General features: G+C 49.2%; 1 protein-coding gene across 6 annotated transcripts in view; it reads left to right on the top strand.

Moving 5' to 3' along the window:
• The window catches only part of Msi2 (musashi RNA binding protein 2), a 369,453-nt gene that overhangs the window by 345,029 nt on the left and 2,272 nt on the right, over nucleotides 1-22,152 (top strand). For 2 of the 6 annotated variants that reach the window (XM_042670695.1, XM_042670712.1), the window contains exons 11-13: nucleotides 1,528-1,590; nucleotides 17,603-17,811; nucleotides 19,783-19,853. In XM_042670695.1, coding sequence (XP_042526629.1) covers nucleotides 1,528-1,590; nucleotides 17,603-17,811; nucleotides 19,783-19,824 — 314 coding nt within the window. In that variant the 3' untranslated portion in view covers nucleotides 19,825-19,853. The remainder of the gene's footprint in view (nucleotides 1-1,527; nucleotides 1,591-17,602; nucleotides 17,812-19,782; nucleotides 19,854-22,152) is intronic. The other 4 variants (XM_042670704.1, XM_042670685.1, XM_042670716.1 and 1 more) reach the window with 3 other exon arrangements.

Raw genomic sequence — 22,152 nt, forward strand, 5'->3', positions numbered from 1 at the left:
CCAGCCATCACCTTCTCCTGCTTCCAAGGAAACCTGCTGTGTCAAATCTGTGGTAAGAGAGTGTGAAAGAGTAACCTGACCTTCGTCATCTTCCCCACCTGCTTCCTTCTCCTCTGCAGCATCCCCTGAACCTGACTGCGGGCCTGCAGCAGGAGCCAGGGTACGGAGGTCGGGACAGGGGGCATAACTTGACTTCTTCCTTATCTTCCTTCAGCAGTTTCCAGCCACACCACATCTTCAGAAAGCTAGCCCCTGCCTGGAAGAGCTGGGGAGAGGACTAGGTCGGGGTCCCATCCTGGGCTCCTTCTGGGTTCACTGGGAGACTCCTTCCCAGCCTGGGACAACTGTACATTTGTTTCACCTGGATCTTTCTTTTTCCCCTTTCAACAGCCCTATTACCATATTTAAATGCAAGTATGTCTCTTTTCATTGACATTTTAAGTAGCTTAGCCTGACCTTTTTAGAGTAGCTTGTTCCCCTGTGAACTTCTTTACCCTTGGTAGTACCACGTAGCATAGGACAGTAGTCTTAGTTTAGTGGGCTTCTAGACCACTCTGTCTGGAGGATGTCTCTCTCTCTCTCCTTTTTCCTTCCTGCCCCTGTGTGCATGTCTTCCTCCATCCTGTTGATGTCTCTTATTGCAAAGACTCCATGGCTAAAATTGACTGGCTCCATTGGGGGCCATTTATTGAGTTTGTGGTTGGCTTCTGGCACATCATTAAAAACCACAGCTATTGGAAGTAAGTCTTAGGGTCAGGCCACCAAGTGTCTGCCTAATGACAGAGGCTGTTCATGTATATAGGAGTTGGGTCTGTGTGTGTCCCAGTGTGTGGCTATGTGTGCACATGCTGATGGCCAGAGAAGCCCAGGGCAGAGGACTTGGGCCCACTTCTTCCTTCATCTAAACACTCTACAGCCATGTACCTTGGCCTCCTGACTTTATTCCAGACTGGCCCAGTTTTGCTGCCCAGGGTATTTGCAGATAGCACAAATCTAGATTTAAAAACTCCAGAGACCCCTAGGAGACTCTCCAGTGCCCGCCCCATCTAACTGTGCACCTCAGTCAGAAAAACCACATCTCAGTCCCCAGGAAGTGAAACCGTGCCATCGTTGTTAGTCCACATGGAGCCCTGTAGCCCCTCACACTTCTCCCAGAGACTGAGATGCAACTGGCATGAAGTTCTGAGTTGAGATGGCTGACTCTTCGAAGAAGAGCGCTTCCTGCTGCCTGTGGCTCCAGCTGACCTTGAGGCAGATTCCCGCAAGAAGCAGTATGCCAGTCCTGGATGAGGGTGATGGCTTGTCAGTGTAGAGTTAGCAGGCAAGTTAGCCCCATCTTCAAAAGATAGGGAGCTATTGTGTGCCTTCCAGAAGCCTGAGAGCCACTGATAATGTCTTCCCCAAAGCTACCCATGACACCTCTCTCCAGGCCTGTCTTCTGTGTGAGCTGGGGACAGGAAGCCTGGCTGGGGGCTTCCCAGGACCTCTCCAGGCTCCACCCTGACTCTGGCCCTTCTCTCTCTCTAGGCTTCCCTGCAGCAGCTTATGGACCAGTGGCAGCGGCAGCGGTGGCAGCAGCCCGAGGATCAGGTAGGAAGGTGTGCGGGACAGGTGGCTCCCAGGCATGCCCCAGTGTGCAGGGGAAGGTAAAGGCCCTGTCAGATCTTTGTGGCTGCGTCTGTCCAACACTTGTCACCTCAGCCAGGCAGGGAGGGCAGGGAATGGAGGGCAGACAGGGAGGCAGGCATGGGTGAGTCCCAGGCACCCAAGGCAGTGGCTGCTGAGGATCAGTCAGCTGGGACTACACTTAAAAGTAAACTATTGTAGTCACATTGCCTAAGGCGAACTGGATTTCCTTCTGATTTTGGACTACCTTTCCACCCAAGGCCCGACTTGTGCGCCCTGAGACTGTTGCCTTCTTTGGCTATGGCTGGCTTACCAAGCTTCTTTTCCTTGATTGTAGTACCAGAGAGGCACTAGATTGTCCTCTGGGCCCCTGTGGTATTTGCAGGCAGGCTGTTGGACTCGTTGGACTCCCAGAGCCCCCCTGAAGGCCAGGTGTGGTCTGCTTCTTGACCTCAAAGGAGGGAAGAAAGCTGCTGTGGTCTGGAGTCCTAGCTGTCCCCTGACTGTAACTAAGACAACCCCCTGGGCTCCAGCTGCCAAGAGAATCAGGCATTTCTCTCCCAGCCCTTTAGTCTTCAAATTAAACTTTTTTAAGAGGTCTGGAACCCCAGTGACAAGTGACATGGGAATACTTTCCCAGCAGTGCTATGAGGCTACCGCTGAGTACCCTCTGCCTTCCTAGGCACTGGCCCTGTGCCTCGCATGGGGTTCCCTGTGAGCTGCAGCTCAGTCCCTATCTTACTCCCCTCCACCCTGCCCTGGGCATGTGTGCAGGAGTACCCAGGGAAGTACTTAGTTTGCATAACAGGGCTCTGTGGGAGGGGTGGCGGGGTGGGCGGGAGCAGGGAAACTGGTGAGGGAGCTAGTGCTGAAATGGAGCACTAAAAGCCCAGAGGGCAAACACCAAAAACCCAAACCCTGAGTGGTAAGAAACTGGCACAGAGAGGCCCATTAGAAAATATCAGTGAAAATCCGTTCCATGCAAACTGGCACTGCCTCCAAACTACAAAGGATCCACTCCTTCAAACCGTTCCACTGGGGTTTTGTTGAACGAGGTGGGGTGGCAGAGAATTCTCAGGGGGCTGCTAAGGGCCCAGGGAGCTGGTGAGCGGCAGGCAGGTCCCCAAAGCTGAGCATCCTCCGCTTCTATCTGCCCTCACAGGTGTCCAAAGCCCCTACCTACCTTCTGGCCAGGGTCTCCTCTGCCCCCTGGGTCCTGAGAGCAGCTAAATTGCGTCTCCCTATTCTGTCTGGTTTATGAACTTGAGTGCTTTTTACTATTCATTTAAAAAAAAAAAAAAAGCCTCAGTCCTACCTACCTGTGCCTGTGACGGGAGAAACTATCTTGAGATTTTTTTTTTTTTTTTTGAGTGTTGTTGGTTGTTTTTTCCATTCCGTTTCTTTCTTTTTATAACTTGGATTATGAAACTAAACTTTAACCCAAAATTAACCCTGCCTCTCTCCCTACCCCACCCTGTTCTCCTTGACTTCATGGCAAGTTTAAAGGGCAGCATGGGGTTCTTTGCGAGTCTGAGAGCCGTCTCCCTGCAGTCTGTGCCCCTGTTGGCCACCCCGTCCTCTCACAGAACCTTCCCCACCCCCAGCCAGCCGAGCGTGCCACCTGCCCATCCTCTAACTCCTAACCCCCAAGGTCATCTCCAACCACACTTTATTTTTTTTTTCCCAGGATCAATGGTGTTTTATTTGTAGTCATTTCCATTGGGAGCAAAATCTCCCACAGGCCATCCGAGGTCAGCCATGTTCATTGTTGCACTGTTAGTGAATTGTATTCAGGAGTGTGCTCCCCAACCACCTGCCCACCCCAACCTGGAATAGTGCAAGGAAGAAATCCTTAACTGGACGTGCCTACTCCGGGTACAAGCTCACCAGATAGCTACAAGGAAGTCCCCCGTGTGTCCTAAGGGTCACAGGCTTGGGGTAGGGTATACCTGCCACCGTCCACCACATGGCCTGACTTGCTTATGGTAGGAATGTATCTCAGCCCTCAGCCCTACCTTTGGACCTGGAGTAAGGTTAGAAACAAAGAAAGACTCATGCCTTTCTTTTAACACATTTTGGCTACCAGGGCAACTGTCACCTTCCCGCTAAAAAATGATCTGCACTCTGATTCCGGCAGGTTGGCCAGTGATTTATCTGTAAGTGGCCTTTCAGTAGCTGTCTGCTAGTTGAGGAGGACTACACAGATTTTCACGGGCATGCGCATTAAGTCTAGGCCCCGAAAGGGGACGCAGGGGACTGATGACCCAGTTCTACCTGTACCACCTTCTACTACCCTGGGCCACTCTTCCCAAGCTGCCAAAGACACACCTCCAGCCTCCTGGGCCTGCAGCCTGATTGTGAGAAATCATCACATAGTGCATGTTCCCAGCGTCCTCTGAATACCTTCCTGGAGCTTGGTACCATGCATACCATAGCTGGCAGGTGACTTCACACAAGAGAGATGTGGCCTCTGCCCCCACTGAGGATTCTCAGGCATGGGTTTAGGGAGTAAGCAACTTTTTCTATATTTTTGCCTAGCTCCACCATGATGGTTTTGTGATGGCTTTCGGGAGCCTTTCCTGAGGTGGGAAGCACTTGCTAAGGACTGTGGGATAGGAGGCAGCTTCCTTTTGGCTCAGAATGGCAGCTTGTGTCCAGCAGGGCTGTGCTGCCACTGTAGCAGGTCTGGCAGGCAGAGGGGGCCTTGAGCTCTGCACCTACCTCAGCCCACTCCTCTGGGCCAGCCTGCCCACCTTTTCTTAGTTCCCCCAGGACCTGAGGTGAGCAGGGCTCGGGTGACCCCCTGCCAAGGGAGGTCCCTGCTGACTCCTAGATAACTTCACTATCAGTGTTCACTTTTCTTTTGCCTTCACCTGGTAGTTTGAAATATCATCTTTCTTGTGCTCAGTCAAAGAGTTTGTTTGTTTATTTTGCTCGTGTTCATTCAGTTCCAGCGGCCCCATCACGTCCCATCCAAACCTAAATTCAGTTTGGTACATGACTTCCCCAACAGGAGGGAAGTGGTTCCGCTTTTCAGGCTGTTTTATTTTGGGGGTGACATTACAGGTGGGCCCACGTATCAGTCTGCAGAGCTGCTGAGCCCCACGGCCCTCCCCTCTCCTCCCCTACCCATCTCCGGCCCCTGCCAGGACCCTTTACTGTGCTTTATACTTGCCAGCTTTATTCCAATGTAGTGACATGAGCTCCTGATGGTGGTGGTGAGTGTGAGCAAGTCATGTTTCTGTTGTCTTTTCTCTTGCTTGGTTGGGGCTGCGGTGAGAGTGTCTGAGGCATACTTTCCCGCCTCTCTTACACTAGGATCTGCACACCTCCTCTCAAACACTCTTCTGAGCACGCTCAGCGGGAAGGTTTGTCCACACCTATTAATCCTCTCTCAGTGTCCAGCTTCCTGTTAGTACCAGCTGGTTTGCATGTTTTTGCTTGTTCAGATGAAACAATTCAAGAAACAAAACTCATATCCAACTCTCGAGAAATGTCTTTTTTTTGTACACTTTCGTTTTTTATTTATTTTTTATTAGTTACAACTCCAAAACACCTGTTGTCCAGTAAAACATTTCACACCTCCCTGCCTGTTCTTAGATTGTATGTATCTGTGGGACTGAACTAAATGCATGCACTGTAGTAGATGTACTGGTAGCTGTAGCTGTAGTTGTAGAACATGCATTGTTGAGTTGATATTACAGGGTCTCCGAAAGCTGGGCACAGCCTGGCCTTGTGAGGATAGTGTGGGGACCAGGGAGAGAAAGGGCTCCATATTTTCAACGTTGCCAAAGGGGCTTGGATCCATGTTCTCACCATCAGCCACCACCACCACCCCTCACGCTCCCTGCCCCACCCCCAGTCCAGAACTGGGTCAACCCCGAAGTGCTAGCCTGCCCAGCTGGGATCCTATGCTGAGTGTCCAACCATAGCGAACGAGAATGGAACCAGGGTTGGAAGGAGTCTTCAAGATCTTCCTCATTCTTGTCTTCCTCCTACTGCTCTTGACCAGAGTAGCAAGAATTTATCCCCTAAGGTATATCAGCCAGTCTACCCCCAAGCCCCACTTCTTGGAGTCCTTGGACTGCTTTTCAGGGACGCGGGTCTATGTGGCAGCCCTATCAGAGTGGTCCACTCCTTGGGGTGGAGGGTAGTAAGCTGGAGGAGACAGAGCATCAGGCCCTGAAGACAGGGAATGCAATTGCCCTAGTGGGTATTTGTTCTCATGAATGCTGATGGGAAAGGAAGCTGGTGGGGTGAGTCATGACTTCTCTAGTAGAGGTGACCAGCACAGCTTCATGGGGAGAACACCCAGACAAGAGGCCACTCACAGCTTTGGTCTGTCTTCCTAGGAGGGCTTCATGGAAGAGACTTCTTCTGCCCTCTACTCAGGAATGTTTTTGTCAGCTTCATTAACAAGACCTGATAGAGTATGAGAGGTGAAGGACGCAGTTAATCACTTCTACTTTCCCTCCATGCCTAGAAGCGAGCATCCTTTGGAGTCTGCAACCCCACAATAGACCATCTTGTGGCTAAGATCTTGGGGATCCTAGAATACATCCCCATCTGTGGTCATGGAAGAGAGCTGGCAAAGAGACTCGGGGCAAAAGCAAATGGGTGACCTGTTAGGACCAGCCGCAGCTGCTGCAACCCACCAAGCTTACCCAAAGGACCTCGTGTGTGTGTGTGTGTGTGTGTGTGTGTGTGTGTGTGTGTAAGAGAGAGAGAGAGGAGAGATAGAGAAGAGAGAGAACTTGTACTCAGGGCCTGGGTACTGTCCCTTAGTTTTTTTGCAAAAGGCTCTGTCATGTGGAGCCACAGGGCCACTTCTGGTTTTCTGGTGGCTAATTGGAGATTAGAGTCTCACAGGCTTTCCTGCCAGGCTGGCTTCAAACAATGGTCCTCAAATCTCAGCCTTCTGAGTAGCTAGTGTTACAGGCGTGAGCCACCCACACTTGGCTCCAAAGGGACCTTAATTGAGTGCACATCTCTCCATCCCCACTTGTGTTCAGGGGACAGATACCTTACTTCCCATTTTCATTTCTGGAAGAGCCAGGACTTCCACCATAAAGAAACCAGCACAAGATTTCCATAACTCCAGTGAATTTATAATAATGTGTTGCAGCTACCCAATGCTGACCTCAACTTCATTCATTTTCCAAGGGCTTTTGGACTCAACCCTGTTGAGGATAAAATACATCAACTCCAATCAATAATTTTGTAATAGAAATACCGTGCACTTGATAAATCAACTCTAGTGCAATTAGTGACTAGCCTTGAAGCCCAGACCTAAGGATAAGTTAATCCTACAGTGAATGGAGTAGAGGAATGTTAATGGTCTTTTAAATCAGTGGAATGGTTTTCAGTAGGTGACATATCCCTGCCTGCCCCTCCTCACCCCAGAGCAGGTTGTTCTCTTGCTCTCAAGTTGGCTCGAGAGCCCAGGCCCAGCTGTCTGAAAGAGGGACAGGAAATGTAGTGGTGTCTTTGGGAGCTCCAGGAGCATTGAGAGCATGTTGGAGAAGGGACCAAGTGCTGGGTATAGGTACTGCAGGGTGTGGGAAGCTGAGAAAGGAGCTCTGTCAAGGAGCTGTGTTTATTTCGTGAGGGGTCTGCGTGCCAGCAGACACCTGGTAGCAGTGTTGTAGGGACACCTAAGCTGCCTAGGTTCTACCAAAGACTCAGGCTTCGGCTGAAGACCTCACAGCCAGGATTCCAAATGCAGGTGTCAGGACTTGGTGCATCTGCCATACCCGTACCCTTAAAAGATTAAAATTTGGCTTAGAGAGGACAGTAACCTGTCTGCTGTGTCACTGACAAGATTTGAATCCCTATCATCGGATGCTCCATTGTACCAATTCAGTGATGGCTGAGCAGAACTCTGCAGCTTTAAAAACATACACGTAACAGAAAACTACAGCTGTACTCACACAATTCTCCATATTCTTAGGGGAGGAGATAACCCAGAATCCATTTACAAGTGGCATCAGGAGACATTCTACCTCCCCCCACACACACACCCCTTTGGCACCTGCTGTTGTTAATGCCATGATGCTGCTTGGCTTTCTTTAGTTGACATTTCTGCTCTGGCTTTTGGACCCTGCCTCCATTCAAACCAATGTCAGACAAAAGAGGCCGGGAGGAGACAGGAAGGAGTTTGAACATAATTATTTGAAAGAAAACCTTTTGCTTAAAGAAGAATAAAGGAAGTTAGCTATTGTCCAAAAGAAACTAGGTGATGGAGGGAGGGCTTCTCTGGGAAGGCAGACTTCTCCATGGGGAGGTGTCAACATCCTTTCCTCTGCCCTGAGAGGCCTGCATCTGGAAGGTCGTTGGGATATACAGCTCTGCCCTTGAGCTGGGAGAGGATTGGCTGCCTAGTTGCTGGGGCTTTGCTTTGGGCCAATGGTAGAGGGAGGGGAGGAACCACAGGCAGGAACTGTGGGCTATTCAGCCAATCATCCTGCAGGGAGGCTGGACTCCTGGTACCATGGCAACTGCAAGCAGGGGCTCATTTGTTTTGTAGATGAGTAATTACTACACAATTAGAGAAAGCTAAAAATAAAGGGGCCCTTTGTTCCTGGCTACTTATTAATATTAATAAAATGGTCTGTCCAGGTCTGTGGTAAACAAAGGGAACCTGCTTACCTGCAGGGCAATGTGGTTAGAAAAGCTGGCCAAGCCCTGCTCCCCAGCCCCACTTCCCCCATTTCCTGAAAGTTCTTGCTGTCACCTGGACAGGATAAACTCTCCTCACCTTAAAGAGAAGAGTTCATCACAGACACCCACAAGATCCAGGTGCCCTGTAATCAGTATATCAGGCCCAGACCCAGGCCATGCTCTTGCTCACTCAGGGAAAAGATCTAAAATGAAGCAGTATACCCAGACAACATGGAACAGTACTAAGAGAAAACCTAGACCTGTTTTACTATTTACATAGACTTTTTTTTCCCTCCTGGCCTTTGATAATTCATCTCTAGGTACATAAGATATCTAAATTTCTCTGAAGTAACACTCCCCCCCCCTCCCCCAAAAAAATCCTATTTTCCCTCCTCCCTCTCTCCTTCCCTCCAGTCTTGAAGAGTACATTCAAGTTCAGGCTTGGAATTAACTTGCTGGGGGTGAGAGATTGTCTTCACACCTCATGTCTTAGCCTTTGAGGTTGAAACAGCTGATCCTTTAGATCTAAACCGTTTCCTTTTAGATCCCTTCTCCCTAGGAGGAGTACCCTGTGAATTAATCCAGTGGGAGTGTAAAAGAATAGAGCCTACATAAATGACTAGACCTCCACCTCTGCTGAATGACTCAGGGATGGGGAAGTTCCACAACTCCATATTCCTTATTCCTTGTCCTTGGGGCTGGAGGCAATGACAATGACAGTGGCTTACGATTTGAGTGGTACCAAGTGGAAATAAAGCCAGGAGCTTCATAGAGAGAGGAATCGTGTATTGATGCAGTAGGAAACAGAGATGATAACCAGAGACTTGAAACTAGGTATTTCAGAATTGCATATCATTTTTTGCAGTCAATCAAATCTCCATGTTGGAGTGTGGTTAATTAACTCTTTTAGGGTTTGGCTCTCTTTATGGATGATACTCATTAATAACAGTGAACCTGTTAATAGCTGTTAATCATTGCTTCTGAGTAAATCAGCCCTGAGGTTGGGGTTAGTGCAGTAGTTCCTGAACTTTCACTGTGTTAAGTTAGAATAACCTGGAGAGTTTTTAAACCTCCCTGTGGCCAGATCACACTTAGACCCATCAAATCAAAACTTAGCAAGACTAAAGTATAACCCAAGCTCAACCATGGGCTAATATAGAACTTCACACCATCCCTCTGACGGGCACCCAGCATCCTCTAGCAGGAGAAATCTCCAGCCTAGGTTTGGGATCTGCAGTATGGACTTAGGGCTCTCCTGCCTACCATTAGTCTTCCCAGCAGGTCCAACAACACTACCATCCCTTGGGTTATGGGGATCTTTGCCCCATGGCTTGAACTTCCTGGAGGACAATGCTGTCTGGGGCTATGATTAGGTGCACGTACACATACAACAAACAGCCTAGATTAACCATAACGGGAGCAGCCACCCTCCTAGACTGTCTGACGAATGGGGGCCTTTTGCTAAGGTCGGAGTTTGTTTGTTATTAAAGACCTAATTAGAAACATGAGAGGGAGCTGAATGGCTCGTGCTTGGCTAATTAGTGACATGTATGCTCCTGCTTTGAACTTCAAGGGCACAGAGCTATTAGCGCTTACATCAAAAATGGATTAAACTCCTGTGCCTTTATAATCATTAAAGACGGGCTGCTCAAGTGGAAAGTCTTTTGTACAGGTCCTCAAGAGACTACCCCCCTGGGCACCCTCCCCACCTCACCTGCTGGCTGCCATTAGATAGGATTGGGCAGTAAATGCCAATCAGCTCTAAGGTGTTCCTGCTCCCCACCAGGACTCACCTTAGAAAAAAAATGGAGTGGTCTTTTGGGACTGAGTTCAGCCTTCTGGGTGCTCCTACTGGGCCAGGCACTTTGGTGAGGAGGTCCCAGTAAGGGTCCAGGCTTGGCAGGGCTTACTTTCCCTCTGGTAGCACCCCCTTCCACTAATGCTACCTGCCTACATGCACGGCTGCCAGGCTCTTTGTTCTTTGGGCTGTGACAATGGAGGATTGTCTAGTCCTCAGGAGATGTGAAGTCCCTTTATCTCATCTGGCAGCCACTGCTCAACCTCAGGGAGCTCCCAATTCAGAAAAGGTAACCATATCCAAGCCGTCCTTCGCAGCTGCCACTCCAAGGTTAAGAAGTGATTCCTTGTCCTTGAATTTGTCATTCCTCTGGGGCAAAGACAGGCCCAACTAAACAGAAACCGTGTCAGGCTGTGGTTTAAGGAGGAACAACTAAGCTGTGTATGGCAGCCAAAAGCACATGTGCTTCCAGGTTAGAGCTAGCTAGGTTCAGGCTTGTAAGACCCCGAGTGACCCTGAAAACAATCCCTAGCTGCTCAAACCCTCAGTTTCCTCATCTCTATCACAGGTAACAAAGCCTGTTTCACAAGTTGTTAGGAATGTGGGGGTGAGGGGAGACAGTGTTGTTAGGGTGTGTGGTATTGGCCGATAATCATTCCAACACTTGGAAGTAGAGGCAAGAGGATCACAAGTTTGAGGCCATCCTGTTTCACATAAAAGAGACTAGGGTCATGGCTCACATGGTAGAGCACTTGCCTAGCAAGAACAAGGTCCAAAGGGAGGAAGGGAAGGAAGGAAGGAAAAAGGAAGGAGGAAGGAAGAAGAAAGGAAAGGAAAGGAAGGAAGGAAGAAGAAAGGAAAGGAAGGAAGAAAGGAAGGAAGGAAGTGAAGGAACGAAGGAACGAAGGAAGGAAGGGTAGGTTTTAAGTACCTACCAATGTACCTGTCACCACAGTAGGTACTGAAAAAAATTGGAATTGCCTTTCTCTAGCCTAATACCCTCTAAAGCTATAGCGTCTACAACTTCGTGCTTCATTAGCTCTCTCCTCTCTTATCTCACTAATATTGTAGCATTTCATTGTTTCTCACAGAGTTGAGGTGACATCTAATTTTTATGCAGCTTACTCTCATGACTGAAATGATTATGTTAGGCCATCTTCTAAGTTTATAGTCCTAGCCCTGGATTTTATAGTGTGTTGTTGTTGTTGTTGTTGTTTTTAAACAAGTTTATAGGGTAGCAAGTGTATGTTGGTCCCACAGGAAGTGTTTCATTTATAGGACACAGCAGGGATCTAAAGCCCAGTGGCCAGGTGCAATGGCTAGCACGCCACCTGCAGGGTGGAAATCGGTGAGTGAGCTCACAGCAGTGCAGCAGCACAAGAGAGCGGCAAGGGCACGTGGGGAAAGCCACACTGCTATCTTCTTTGAAAAGTTAAGCAAGGCAAAGAACATTTTTAGGATTGACTGGGAGCCACCCAAGATAGGCAAGGTGGAAGCGGAAGTTGTTTCTGCACCCCTTCTCCCTTTGATTCTCAGGCCCGAGAGGGCTGGCTGAGGAAGCAAAGGCTCTGTGCCTGGCTATTGAGTGGCTTGGTAGGCCTTCCCTGGGAACTGCGGTTTCCGGTAGCTTTCCTTGGCTGCTACTGCTTGCAAGTTCTAACCAGTGTAGGCCTGGAGTCTCAAGACCATTAGCTTAACAAAGCGGCAGGATGTTGATGGTAAAACACTGGCAGATCTTGTCACACTACAAACCTTTTGCCTGCACTTTCAGAGACTCTGGGACAACTCTGAACAAATGTCACTCAGCACACCTTCTTGAACATGGGGCTCCATAAGAACCCTGAAAAAGCTCCTCGCTGCCCCACACAGCCTACTCATTACTGATAGAATTCATTACTAATAGAAGGACAGTCTTGTCACTGTGGAGTTTTGGGCCACGGCAGATAGAGAAGCATAGTATAGACAAGATGAGGAGAGGTGGATCTCAGAAGAGGAGATTACTTTATTTTGGCTTTTAGCTTCTGTAATAAACAAACAAACAGGGAAATCCAGTATGATAGAGTGACACAGAGTCTGTCCTCAGAGACTGACACATGGGCTTAACCTTGCCTGCTGTCAGTCCTCCATTCCATCCGGAACTGGGAATCAGCAGTGGAGGCCATGATACCAGTCGGCAGGGACGCCCTTCTTCTCAGCTCACAAATGCAGGATGTGATTCATTCTGTCCTAGGAGCACATGACCTGCATTGGAGTTGGTGAGGCTAGGCCCTCCACTGCCTTCACTCACCCTGAGCAACACAGACTGCCTAGGCCGGGGAAGAATCTCATCCCAGAAAAGTGCCAGGAGCCTCCAGTCTAATGAAACCTGGCAACAGCAGATGACTCAAAAGCAAATGATTGAAATTGTCTTCAAGGCTAGCCCAGTCTTTGAGGGGGAATGTAAGACCCACTACATTAGGAGCCTAGCCTATGCTAGGCTTGTCTCAGATACGTGGGCTGAGCTCATCTGGAAAGGACTTGGTCCTTGTTTGCTTTGTCTAGATCAGCAGTAACACAGTTTTCAGGCCTTAGAGCCAAACATGCCCTCAAAGTGCTGTCTCCCTCATGATCCTATCCAATAGCATCACAATGGGCACAATAGAGAAACACCTAGACTTGGCATCCCTTTACTAGACCTACAGGAGGGCTGTTCTGACTCCTACCACCTCACTACCTCAGTGGCTAATTGTACTCCTCACCCAGCCCCCATCTGACCACAGCGGGGCAGAGCCACATGGAGCCTCACCTAGCCTAGGGATAAAGTGCCCTCGAACCTACAAATGAGAGTCTGGGACCTTGTTACCTCTATGGGTCAGCATCAAGGTGTTTTCCTGAAGGACAAGTAGCTCCAAAGGAATTAATTCATCTTGCTGTCCTGAGATTTAGTATCCTTGCTTTCCTGTCCTCACCCAGCAGTTCTTTCTTCAGGTCCAAGAAGATTAACTGCACCGAGCAGATGAATTAGACCCTCGTGTACATCACCACCTGATTTCTAGAGCAAGTGAATTGTGTTTTCCTCTGTCTGACTTTTCTAAATCTGCCAGTAGTACCTACCTTGTTGGACTGTTCATATGCAACTATTTCAAAAACAGGTGTGTATGTGTGTGTTTTTAATTGGACAAGTCACAAAGCACTTGCTTTTATCCTTGCAGCAGCCCAGTGAGTCAGATTGAAGAAGGGAGACATCGCTCACTTGCTACAGATGAGGACATGGACCAGAGGGGTTAGATAAGACACATAGCTCTAGGGGCAGGGGCAGGTTACACTCCTGTCTTCTGACTCCAAGTCCAGTGCCCCTGTCTCTGCACTGTGGTTGCCTCCTGAGGCTACCACCTGGCCTGGGAAAGTCCAGGGGATGCTGGAGGGTAGGGTGCAGCGGAAGAATGAACCTGCATGTACTAAGCCATTGTGGTGGACACTGCCCAGAGCTGCTGGTAGAAAAGTGAGCCTGCTCCCCACAGTGATTACTCAAACTGCCAGCCTTGTGATAGCTTGTCCCATGCCACTGAACACTCCCAACTTCTGTAAAAAAAAAAAAAGTGCCAAAGTGTTTGCAAGACAGTCCCCTTTTTTGGACAGGAGTTATGTTAGCCAATTTATACCTCTCAGCACTGCTTATGCAGCATTATTTTCTCTGTCCACCCACACCTATACACCCTGTCTCAGGGTCAAGGTGCCCTTGCCCATCTTATTTTCCTAACCTGAACTTGGTGCATGGACTATGTCTAGCCCCTCAAAATGAATCTTGCTGCTCTATTTAAGATATATTATTGAATTGACTAGCATGACCTCTTAAGCACCCCAGGTCAGAAACTTAGCTTCTTGCCTGCTCTCCTGTCTCTCATAACTTGGCGGGAGGAAGGAGTCCTCAAATGACCCCTTGCCGTGGCCAGCTGAAGTGCAGGTATATAGGGCTACAATGACTTCCCAAAAGAAGAAAATTACTTTGTCCTTGATGCTGTTCCACCATCAGCCAGCAGAAATAAAACCAGGTGTTTAGACCCTCAGCCCAAAGTCCAGCAGTCCCTAGTTAGGTCTGGCCACTCACGTCCCCTAGGAAAAATACAGAGACATAGTGAAGAGCAGAGTATTACATGGCAGTGTCATCAGCTTATTACTGAAACAGAACAGGAACAAGGTGGTCTCCTGAGTTTTGGGGCTGTTAGCTTTAAGATAATAAGTAAGACATGGCTTGTTTGAGGGACAGTTTACCTTCCACACAAGATGCTTCTCTGAATCTTCTCTTTGCTCTTAAAACAAGGTGACTGCAAAAGGACTGTGGCAGAGAACAGCTCAGATCAGAGGGCAGAGATACAAAGTTGGAGGGCTTTTAGTTAATTCACAATACCCAGCAAAAGCATCTTTTTAAGTACCTCTTACAGAAACAGCTACCAGCAAGTCTGTGTGCCAAGTGTCTGTCTCCTTTCTCTCCTGAGCAGCCTGAGCCATTGTTGCTTTTTGAATATGCCCAAATATGCATGGGTTTGCAGATGGCTTGTTTGGGGCTTTAGCTTACTCTCTGGAGTGTGGCTCTTCTGCCACCGAGAGAAGCAGAGAGGCAGGTGTTGACTATGGAGCTTAGAGACATCTCTCCTCCTTAGCCAGCCTTTGAGGGCACAGGCTCCATTGTCTGTGGAGCAGAGGACAGCCAAAAACTGGGTACTTAATTGTCTGCCCACTGCACCTCTGGTAGGGCTCCAGCAGCACCATCTTCCAACCCTGGCTGGGGATACTTATTTGCAAGGTGACTTTGAGGTAGATTTTACATGTTATCATGAACCAGTGCATAATAAAATGAGACTTGGGGGGTTTAAAGCTACATTCTAATACAGTGCTTTCTCCATGATGATTTGAATATCATTTGACAGAAGATAACTAAGCAAGGAGAGGTAATACAGCCTGAGACGAGCTGCTTATTGTGAAATTCCTCAAGGCTGACTCTTGAGGGCCAAGCTTCCATGCATAGGGGACTGGAGAAGTTGCCAGGAATGGCCAGGGCACCAACAGCCCGCTTGCCTTCTAGCTGTCCAAGAAGCATCTCTACTCAGCATTCTTCAGTGAGCACGCCACATCCTGTCTCCATGGGCTGCCTGCCCCAGGCCAGATGAGTCCCTAAGGAACTCTCCCTGCTGGGAGAAACCTCCCGCCCCCCCCCCCACCCCCCACCTGCCCTCTTTCCCCAACACTTCCACTTAGGCAGGCCTGCCCTGGAGCTTCCTGCATCTAAATCCCACCAGTGGGGGGAAAAAAAGCTGAGCAGTCTTTCCCTTTTCCACTGGGCCTCCCATCTTTAACTCCCCGCCCCCCGCCCCATGATAAATCAGAACAGGTTGGTTTATTTCTTTATGGAAGGAGAGGTTTAGCTGCCTAGAGAAACCAAGAGTCTTCTGTCTGACTCTGCATTTCCCAAGCCTAGAGGAAGAAAGTGTGTTCTACCAAGATAATACTGACTTTTGAATATATCAGCTTGATACTTGCCTCCTTGAGTAAAAAGGGCCAAATGTTACCTGCAGGTGTAATCTTCTATATTCAAAACGCCCCATCTCCTCTGTCTGCCAGTGTGTTTCCAAATAAGCTATTCACTTGCTCTAAGCCTGTGTAATTTTTTTTTCTTTTTCTCCTTAACCTGTTCTCTTTCCATTGACTTGCTCCCCACCCTGGGCTTAGAGCTTCAGAGGGACTTAACCTTGGAGCCTCCTGCCCCAGGACAGCTGAGGACATCAAATCGCTTTTCACTGTTGAATCAGGAGCCAGACCCAACTTGGTTTGGTTCCTTTTATCTTATATCCTCTTCTCTGTCTTCCACCAGCCTAGTGTGGTGCATCCTTAGACTCTTCCCTCCCCTGTGACGAAGAGGTGAAAATCCACTTGGGGCTCTTTGGAGCCATAGGAGGAGTGAAAGGGTCTCCAGCCACAGGCCCTGCAGCACAAGTACAGCTCTGCACTTCAGATGTCTTTCCTTCTGCCAGTGAAGGCAGCTGTAGGGGGGGGCAGGGAGAGATGCCAGGGGAGGGAGGGAGAAGGGAGCCTGCTACCTGTGGAGCTGAAGTGTGTGGTGCTCAGGCTATGTGCTTCTTTGAGGTGTGGCTGTTACCCCACAGTGGCTGGTCCCAGACACCCTGAGGTTTCAAACCCATTAAGAGCTCACTTTTTTAAAAAACTGACCCTTTTTTTTTTCTTTTCTGTTCTGGATACAAAGTTAAAGTTATTAGAGGGAATTATATCTGTGACAAAATTAACCTGGTAGACTGGCTGGGCCCCTCATGGGGAGGGCCTGATGGGGTGTGAGGGAGGGCAGGGTCTAAGGCAGACTCAGCCCCATCGGGCTCTGGGGGTGTGGGGGCCAGCTCTCCCCTCGGTAGCTGAGGTGCATCTGAGCTTCCTTTTTCTCAGTCTGGAGTTTGCACACATCAACAAGTATTTGAGTCAGATATGCTTTAGCTATAAACTCGTTCAATCAGTATGCTCTGCATTCATTCTTCTTTGTCTTTTTTTTTTTTAAACAAAAGGAAAAAAAGTTTAAATCCCCCTTTTCCTACTACTGCAGGAGGTGAGTGTGTGGGTGTTCTGTAGGAACATTGCCTCCACCCCAGCTTTGGCCCAACCTTCAGGTGTTACCATTCCCACCCCCCATCCCCTCCCTCCATCCCAGGCTCTCCACCTCAAAAGGGAACCCTCTGCCGCCATCATTACTGTTCTGTGAAGATGCCCGAACTTTCCATGACATATCCCATCTTCGACCACTTCAGTATTGCCGACTTTCATGCAGGGATTAAAAATGGGAGGGGCTGGAAGGGAGGGAGTAGTCAGTAGTGGGGAGGGGGGAAAGGGTGTGGGGAGGGGGAAGGATAAAGAATGGAGATCTTTTGTCTATTTTTATATGAATAAATAAAAACAAAATGATCATTTAATGGATCCAAAAAAAAAAAAAGAAAGAAAGAAAAATAAATACATGAAACTAAATTTTAAAAATCCCCCTCCTTAAAAGATTTTTTTTTTCCTGGACACAAATTGCTTTGTTTCCTGTCACGTTTTAATATCAATATTAACACAATGTGTAGTCTAAAACTAGTTCCTTTGTAGTTTGCATGGGATGTGAATGCTGTCTCAACGTGCCCAAATCTAGAAGACTGCATGAGCGTCAATTCAGATGTGAAAAAAAATCTCTCTCTCTCTCTCTCTCTCCTCCATATATATCTCTATTTCTATTGTGATAATTTGGTGGACAGTGAAAGCACCTCCGGTTGGTTGCCGTAGTGTGTTGAATGATCTTTTTTTTTTTCTTCTCTCTATTTTTGGAGCTCCAAGCTTCTTAGTAGTAGCCTGGGCTGAGTATTCTTGAGTCCCTGCTGTTCTCGCATGGCCTTGGTTGAGTGTTAGAAGTTGGGCCTCAGCTGTTTTTCTTGAGTGTTTGGCTTGTAATGATCGGTGCATGCCTGGCTTCTGGCCTCATACCCAGCTCTATTCTCTGCACACCAGTCCTGAATAGCTACAGTGCTCAACCGAATTTTGGCGCGCCCGCTTCCCCGGCAGGCTCCAACCCGGCGCGGCCCGGAGGCTTCCCGGGGGCCAACAGCCCAGGACCTGTCGCCGATCTCTACGGCCCTGCCAGCCAGGACTCTGGAGTGGGGAATTACATAAGTGCGGCCAGCCCACAGCCAGGCTCGGGCTTCGGCCACGGCATAGCTGTAAGTACCTGACTCCCTCCCTGTCCTTCCTTCCTGACCAACCAGCCCAGGGGGAGGGAAGGCCAGAGTGAGTGGGGACAAAGGAGAGGACAGGGGGGCCCTGTCAACATCGTACCACCTTCCAAAGGTTCAGACTCCTCCATTGTCATTGTCACGGGCCCTGAGCCCCTTCCGAGTGGCCTGGCAACACAATGTAAGGTGCATGGAGGAGGGCTCAGGCTCACCACCCTATTGCCTGAAACCTTTCCAACCCCAAGCCACCTACCTGACCTGTGTCCCTGGCTACACATGACTACAAAACAAGACAGAGTAGACTGGATGAGAATGAACAGAAAAACCCCTAGCACATGCTGGTTCATTGCAGGTCCATGCAGCACCATGCCATTCCCCTTCACCTCAGAGCTGGCAAGCTTAGTTAGCAGTATTCCCGGCCTACTTGTCCAGTGCCAGTGCTGGTACCTGAGAGGCGGTGCGGGGCAAGCCCCCATGCCGGCCAGTCCCTTTCTAACGTTTCTTTCCAGGTTCCAAGTAAGTTCCCATGTGTGTTCTTTAGCTGCAGCCCCTCCCCCCCAAAGGCCAGATGCATTTGATATTTGTAATGCTCTGTGGTTCTATAATCTGACTAATCCAGGCAATGGAAATTTGCTTAACAGATTTGCATGCTGTTTTCAGATTGTATTGTTCTTCTCCCTCCTGGTATGTGAGCATGAATGTGCCTGAGCCCACTTGCTCGCCGTCCCCTCCATTTTGGAATCAGAAAAGTGGCCAACTTCTGCCCTTGCCACCCTCAGCCTCCTGGAGGCAGTTTGGTTTTGAGCTGAGGTGACAGTGTCTGCTGTCTCAGATCCCATCCTGGGCAGACTGCTTGGGGAGGAGAGCTGGCTCCAGCTCTGCTGGGGAGAACAAAGCCAGTGCAGACAGCCTGGGACAGCAGAGTGAGTGGCCTTATCCATGTTCCCAGGTATAGGAGCCTACACACACACACACACACACACACACACACACGCACTTGCATATTCTCACAATAGTCTGTGTCTTACACACACACACACACACACACATACACATTACTCTCTGAATATATCACACATTTTTTTTTCTTTTTTTGTCATTTGTGGCACTTGGGCGCTGCCCCTCAGCTCTTTAGCTCAAGGCTAACGCTCTACCACTTGGGCCACAATACCACTTGTGGTTTTCTGGTGCTTTATTAGAGATAAGTCTCATGGACTTTCCTGCCCAGGCTGGCTTTGAACGGTGATCTCAGCCTCCTGAGTAGCTAGGATTACAGGCGTGAGCCACCAACACCAGCTTCTCTCTCTCTCTCACACACACACACACACATACACACACACACACGCACACACACGCACGCACAAACACACACCATACACCTGTCTGCCTGGGTTGCTGTTCAGTTCACCCACCAAGCCAGTGTCACTTGAATCAGAGTTTTGATGACTCTTAATTCCCTCAGATCAAGTATAGTACCAAATCCAGAACATTATTATTCAGCAGAGAGCTGCATCAGTTTGGAGAACTGTCTGTCACCGCGTACAGCTTGACTCATTTCCATTTTCAACATTCAGAAACACGGTCCCTATTCATTCTGGAAAACCTGGGTCCTGGGACCTTGGCTCAACAATGTGTTTTCTGCACTGGGATTTCTTCTCTCCAGTTCCAGCTGTTGGCCTGCAGACAGAGACTTTTCTTTATTGTGTCTATTCCATGGGGCATGAGCCCCCGTCCCACTTTGCCACCACCCACCCACCCACCTGCCCAACCCCTCAGAATCTGGCTCTTGGTTCCCCGTGGGGAAGCTGAAGGGACAAGGGTTTGGAGCATGGTGTCTCAGAATTACATATTCATGCTGGCAGCCACAAACTAGTTCTAGAGATAATTTCCTTTCTCAGAATGTGACAATCTGTTCCCGTGTATAGCGCACTGATGACCTTAACAATTGTGCAATTTTAGGGACCTTTGATTGCAACGGCCTTTACAAATGGATACCACTGAGCAGGTGCTTCCGTTGCCATCACTCTGAGGTACTGCCGTCTCTGCCATGCGTCTCCGCCCTGCGGCGTGTCCGTACACGTATGTGCCCTGCTCATACCTGTACGCGCATGCCCTGTCATTGCACCACATCTCTCTTCCTCTTTCCAGATCCCCTTTCCAGGGAGGTGGGGGCAAGAACAAATCTAGTCATAATCCCTCATCCTTCCCTCCAGCTTTTAATCATGACCCCTGCCTTTCCCTTTTCACTTTTTTTTTTTTTTTATGTCCTTGATTTGGTTCTTTTGATTCCATTTCTGTATCTTCCCACCTTCATCTTTCTCCATCTTGAAAGACAATCAAGAGTGCAGGAAACTGGAAGGAGACCTTGGGCTGGTTCCAGCCCCTGGGAGGCGGCAGGGAAACTGGACTGCTGCCAGGCCTTGGGGGGAGGGGCAGGGCCACTCCTGGAAGTTCTGCCAGCTGACCTCTTATGGGTTGCTAGACCCATTGGGCTTCCTGGGGGCTTGGCTTCTAGGGTTTGTGCAGTCAGATAACCAGACCTCCCATCTTTTAGTGAAAAGAAAACATTTTTTTGCCAGTAACTATGGTGTAATTATCCAGATTATCGCCCGAAAAGCAAATTAAATTAACGACATCACCTGCCTAACGTGGATTTGGATCCCTGCCAGTTTCCTAACCTTTTAAACTGAGCTCAAGTTAATTAAACATTTTTAAATCACTTTGATGGGGATATGGAGGTGGTGGACCGGAGCAATGGGGAGGTTGGGGCAGGCAGTGAACGAGCCTCTAACCACATTCTCCTCCTCCAAAACTGAGTGTCTGTCATTCGTGGGAAGAGCACCAGGAGATGGGAGCTGTCTTGGTGAACGCGCTAGACATGGACTGTGTTCACACATGAGCTGTGGGCTGGGAAGGTGGATTTGTCTTTTGGGTGACAGCTGAGGCCTGGGAATGGATTCCACCTAATAAGTCACACCAGGGAGGGGATGAGAGCCTTCCGCTCACGGAGCTGGGACACGGACTGGGCGTTCAGGGGCTTCCTGTCTCGTAGAGAGGCACTGCACCCAACCCTAAGCCAGCCAGCACTCAGAGGGGCAAAAGGACCAGCTTGGGAACCCGGGTGGAGTTGAGCTCCATAAACCTCTTAGATTTCTCCTATGTTGCTGCTAAGGAATCACCTCAACTAACGCAACTGCCTCTCTTAACCAAATAAGCCATGTGTGTGAATCACCCCTCCCCTCGCCTCCACTGCCCTTCAAGCACTGACCCGGCCATTGCTGGCCAGAGCCAGAGGCCACTAACAGTTTGAAAGAGAGCTACTTGCTACTAATTAAGCTGGGTTTGGGGGCCCAGGGGCAGTAGGGCTCCTCTGAAAGCAAGGAAAATGGATAGGTGCAAGAAGTCTGGGCCGGGGGGGGGGGGGGCGGTAAAGAGGGCACCAGCCCTGTAGAGTCAGACAAACGAGAGGGCCAGACACTGCCCAGCACAGCAAGTCCTTGGGAGGCCAGTTGCTGGGGCTACCAGTGCCACCGCCTCCCTCCTTACTCCCTAGCGAAGAGTGTGGAGTGGTCCTGTCCACACTTCCATGCGCTCCAGGGCTGCCCCTGCTCCTACAACCATCTCCCATCTCACTCACTCGAGGACTTGGTTTCCAGAAAAGGACCAAGTAGCACAGGTTAAGTGAGGCAGTAGAGTCACCAGGCTAGATATCCCACAGTGACTAAGCGACTGCTCAGACACACACTTTGTCCCCAGCAGAGGTGACCCACTGGCATTTAGCATCATCCATGTGAGAAAGGTCCACAGTCAATTGAGGGAGACTCAATTAGTATGTCTCTGAATCCTGGGCTGTTTGGGTTTTCTCCAACCAAAGCTGGTTTGGTTTTTTTCAGGCTTCTGATCTTTTACCCCTTGGTACATCATATAAATTTTATTTTTAGTACAAATTTGTATTTCCAGCTATTAACAGTCATCGACGGGTGTCTTCTGAAGACAGACGTGTTTGCTATTTAGCTTTGAAAATAAAAGTTTAAACAGAAAGCTTCCGGTCAGCGTACAATTCAACTCTTAATTTGCTGGCCGCGCTTCTTGCTCTTACCTCAAGAATTGTCTGGTCCCAAGTGACTGGGGGCATGGTGCAAGTGGTTTAGCGCCTGCCTAGCAAGCACTGGGCCCTGAGTATGAATCCCAGTGACTCCATGAAATCCCAGTACCTGTGTGAAATAAGCAGAAGTGGGAGGTAGAGCTATGTCCTCCCTCCCCTGTGTCAGATGTAACGTAGACATCAGATTTCCCAGGCTGTGATCTCAGAAATCCAGCCCGGCCAGC

This window comes from Dipodomys spectabilis, unplaced genomic scaffold, assembly GCF_019054845.1.
Source record: "Dipodomys spectabilis isolate Male_0828 unplaced genomic scaffold, ASM1905484v1 ptg000018l, whole genome shotgun sequence".
In the NCBI taxonomy this organism is placed as follows: domain Eukaryota; kingdom Metazoa; phylum Chordata; class Mammalia; order Rodentia; family Heteromyidae; genus Dipodomys; species Dipodomys spectabilis.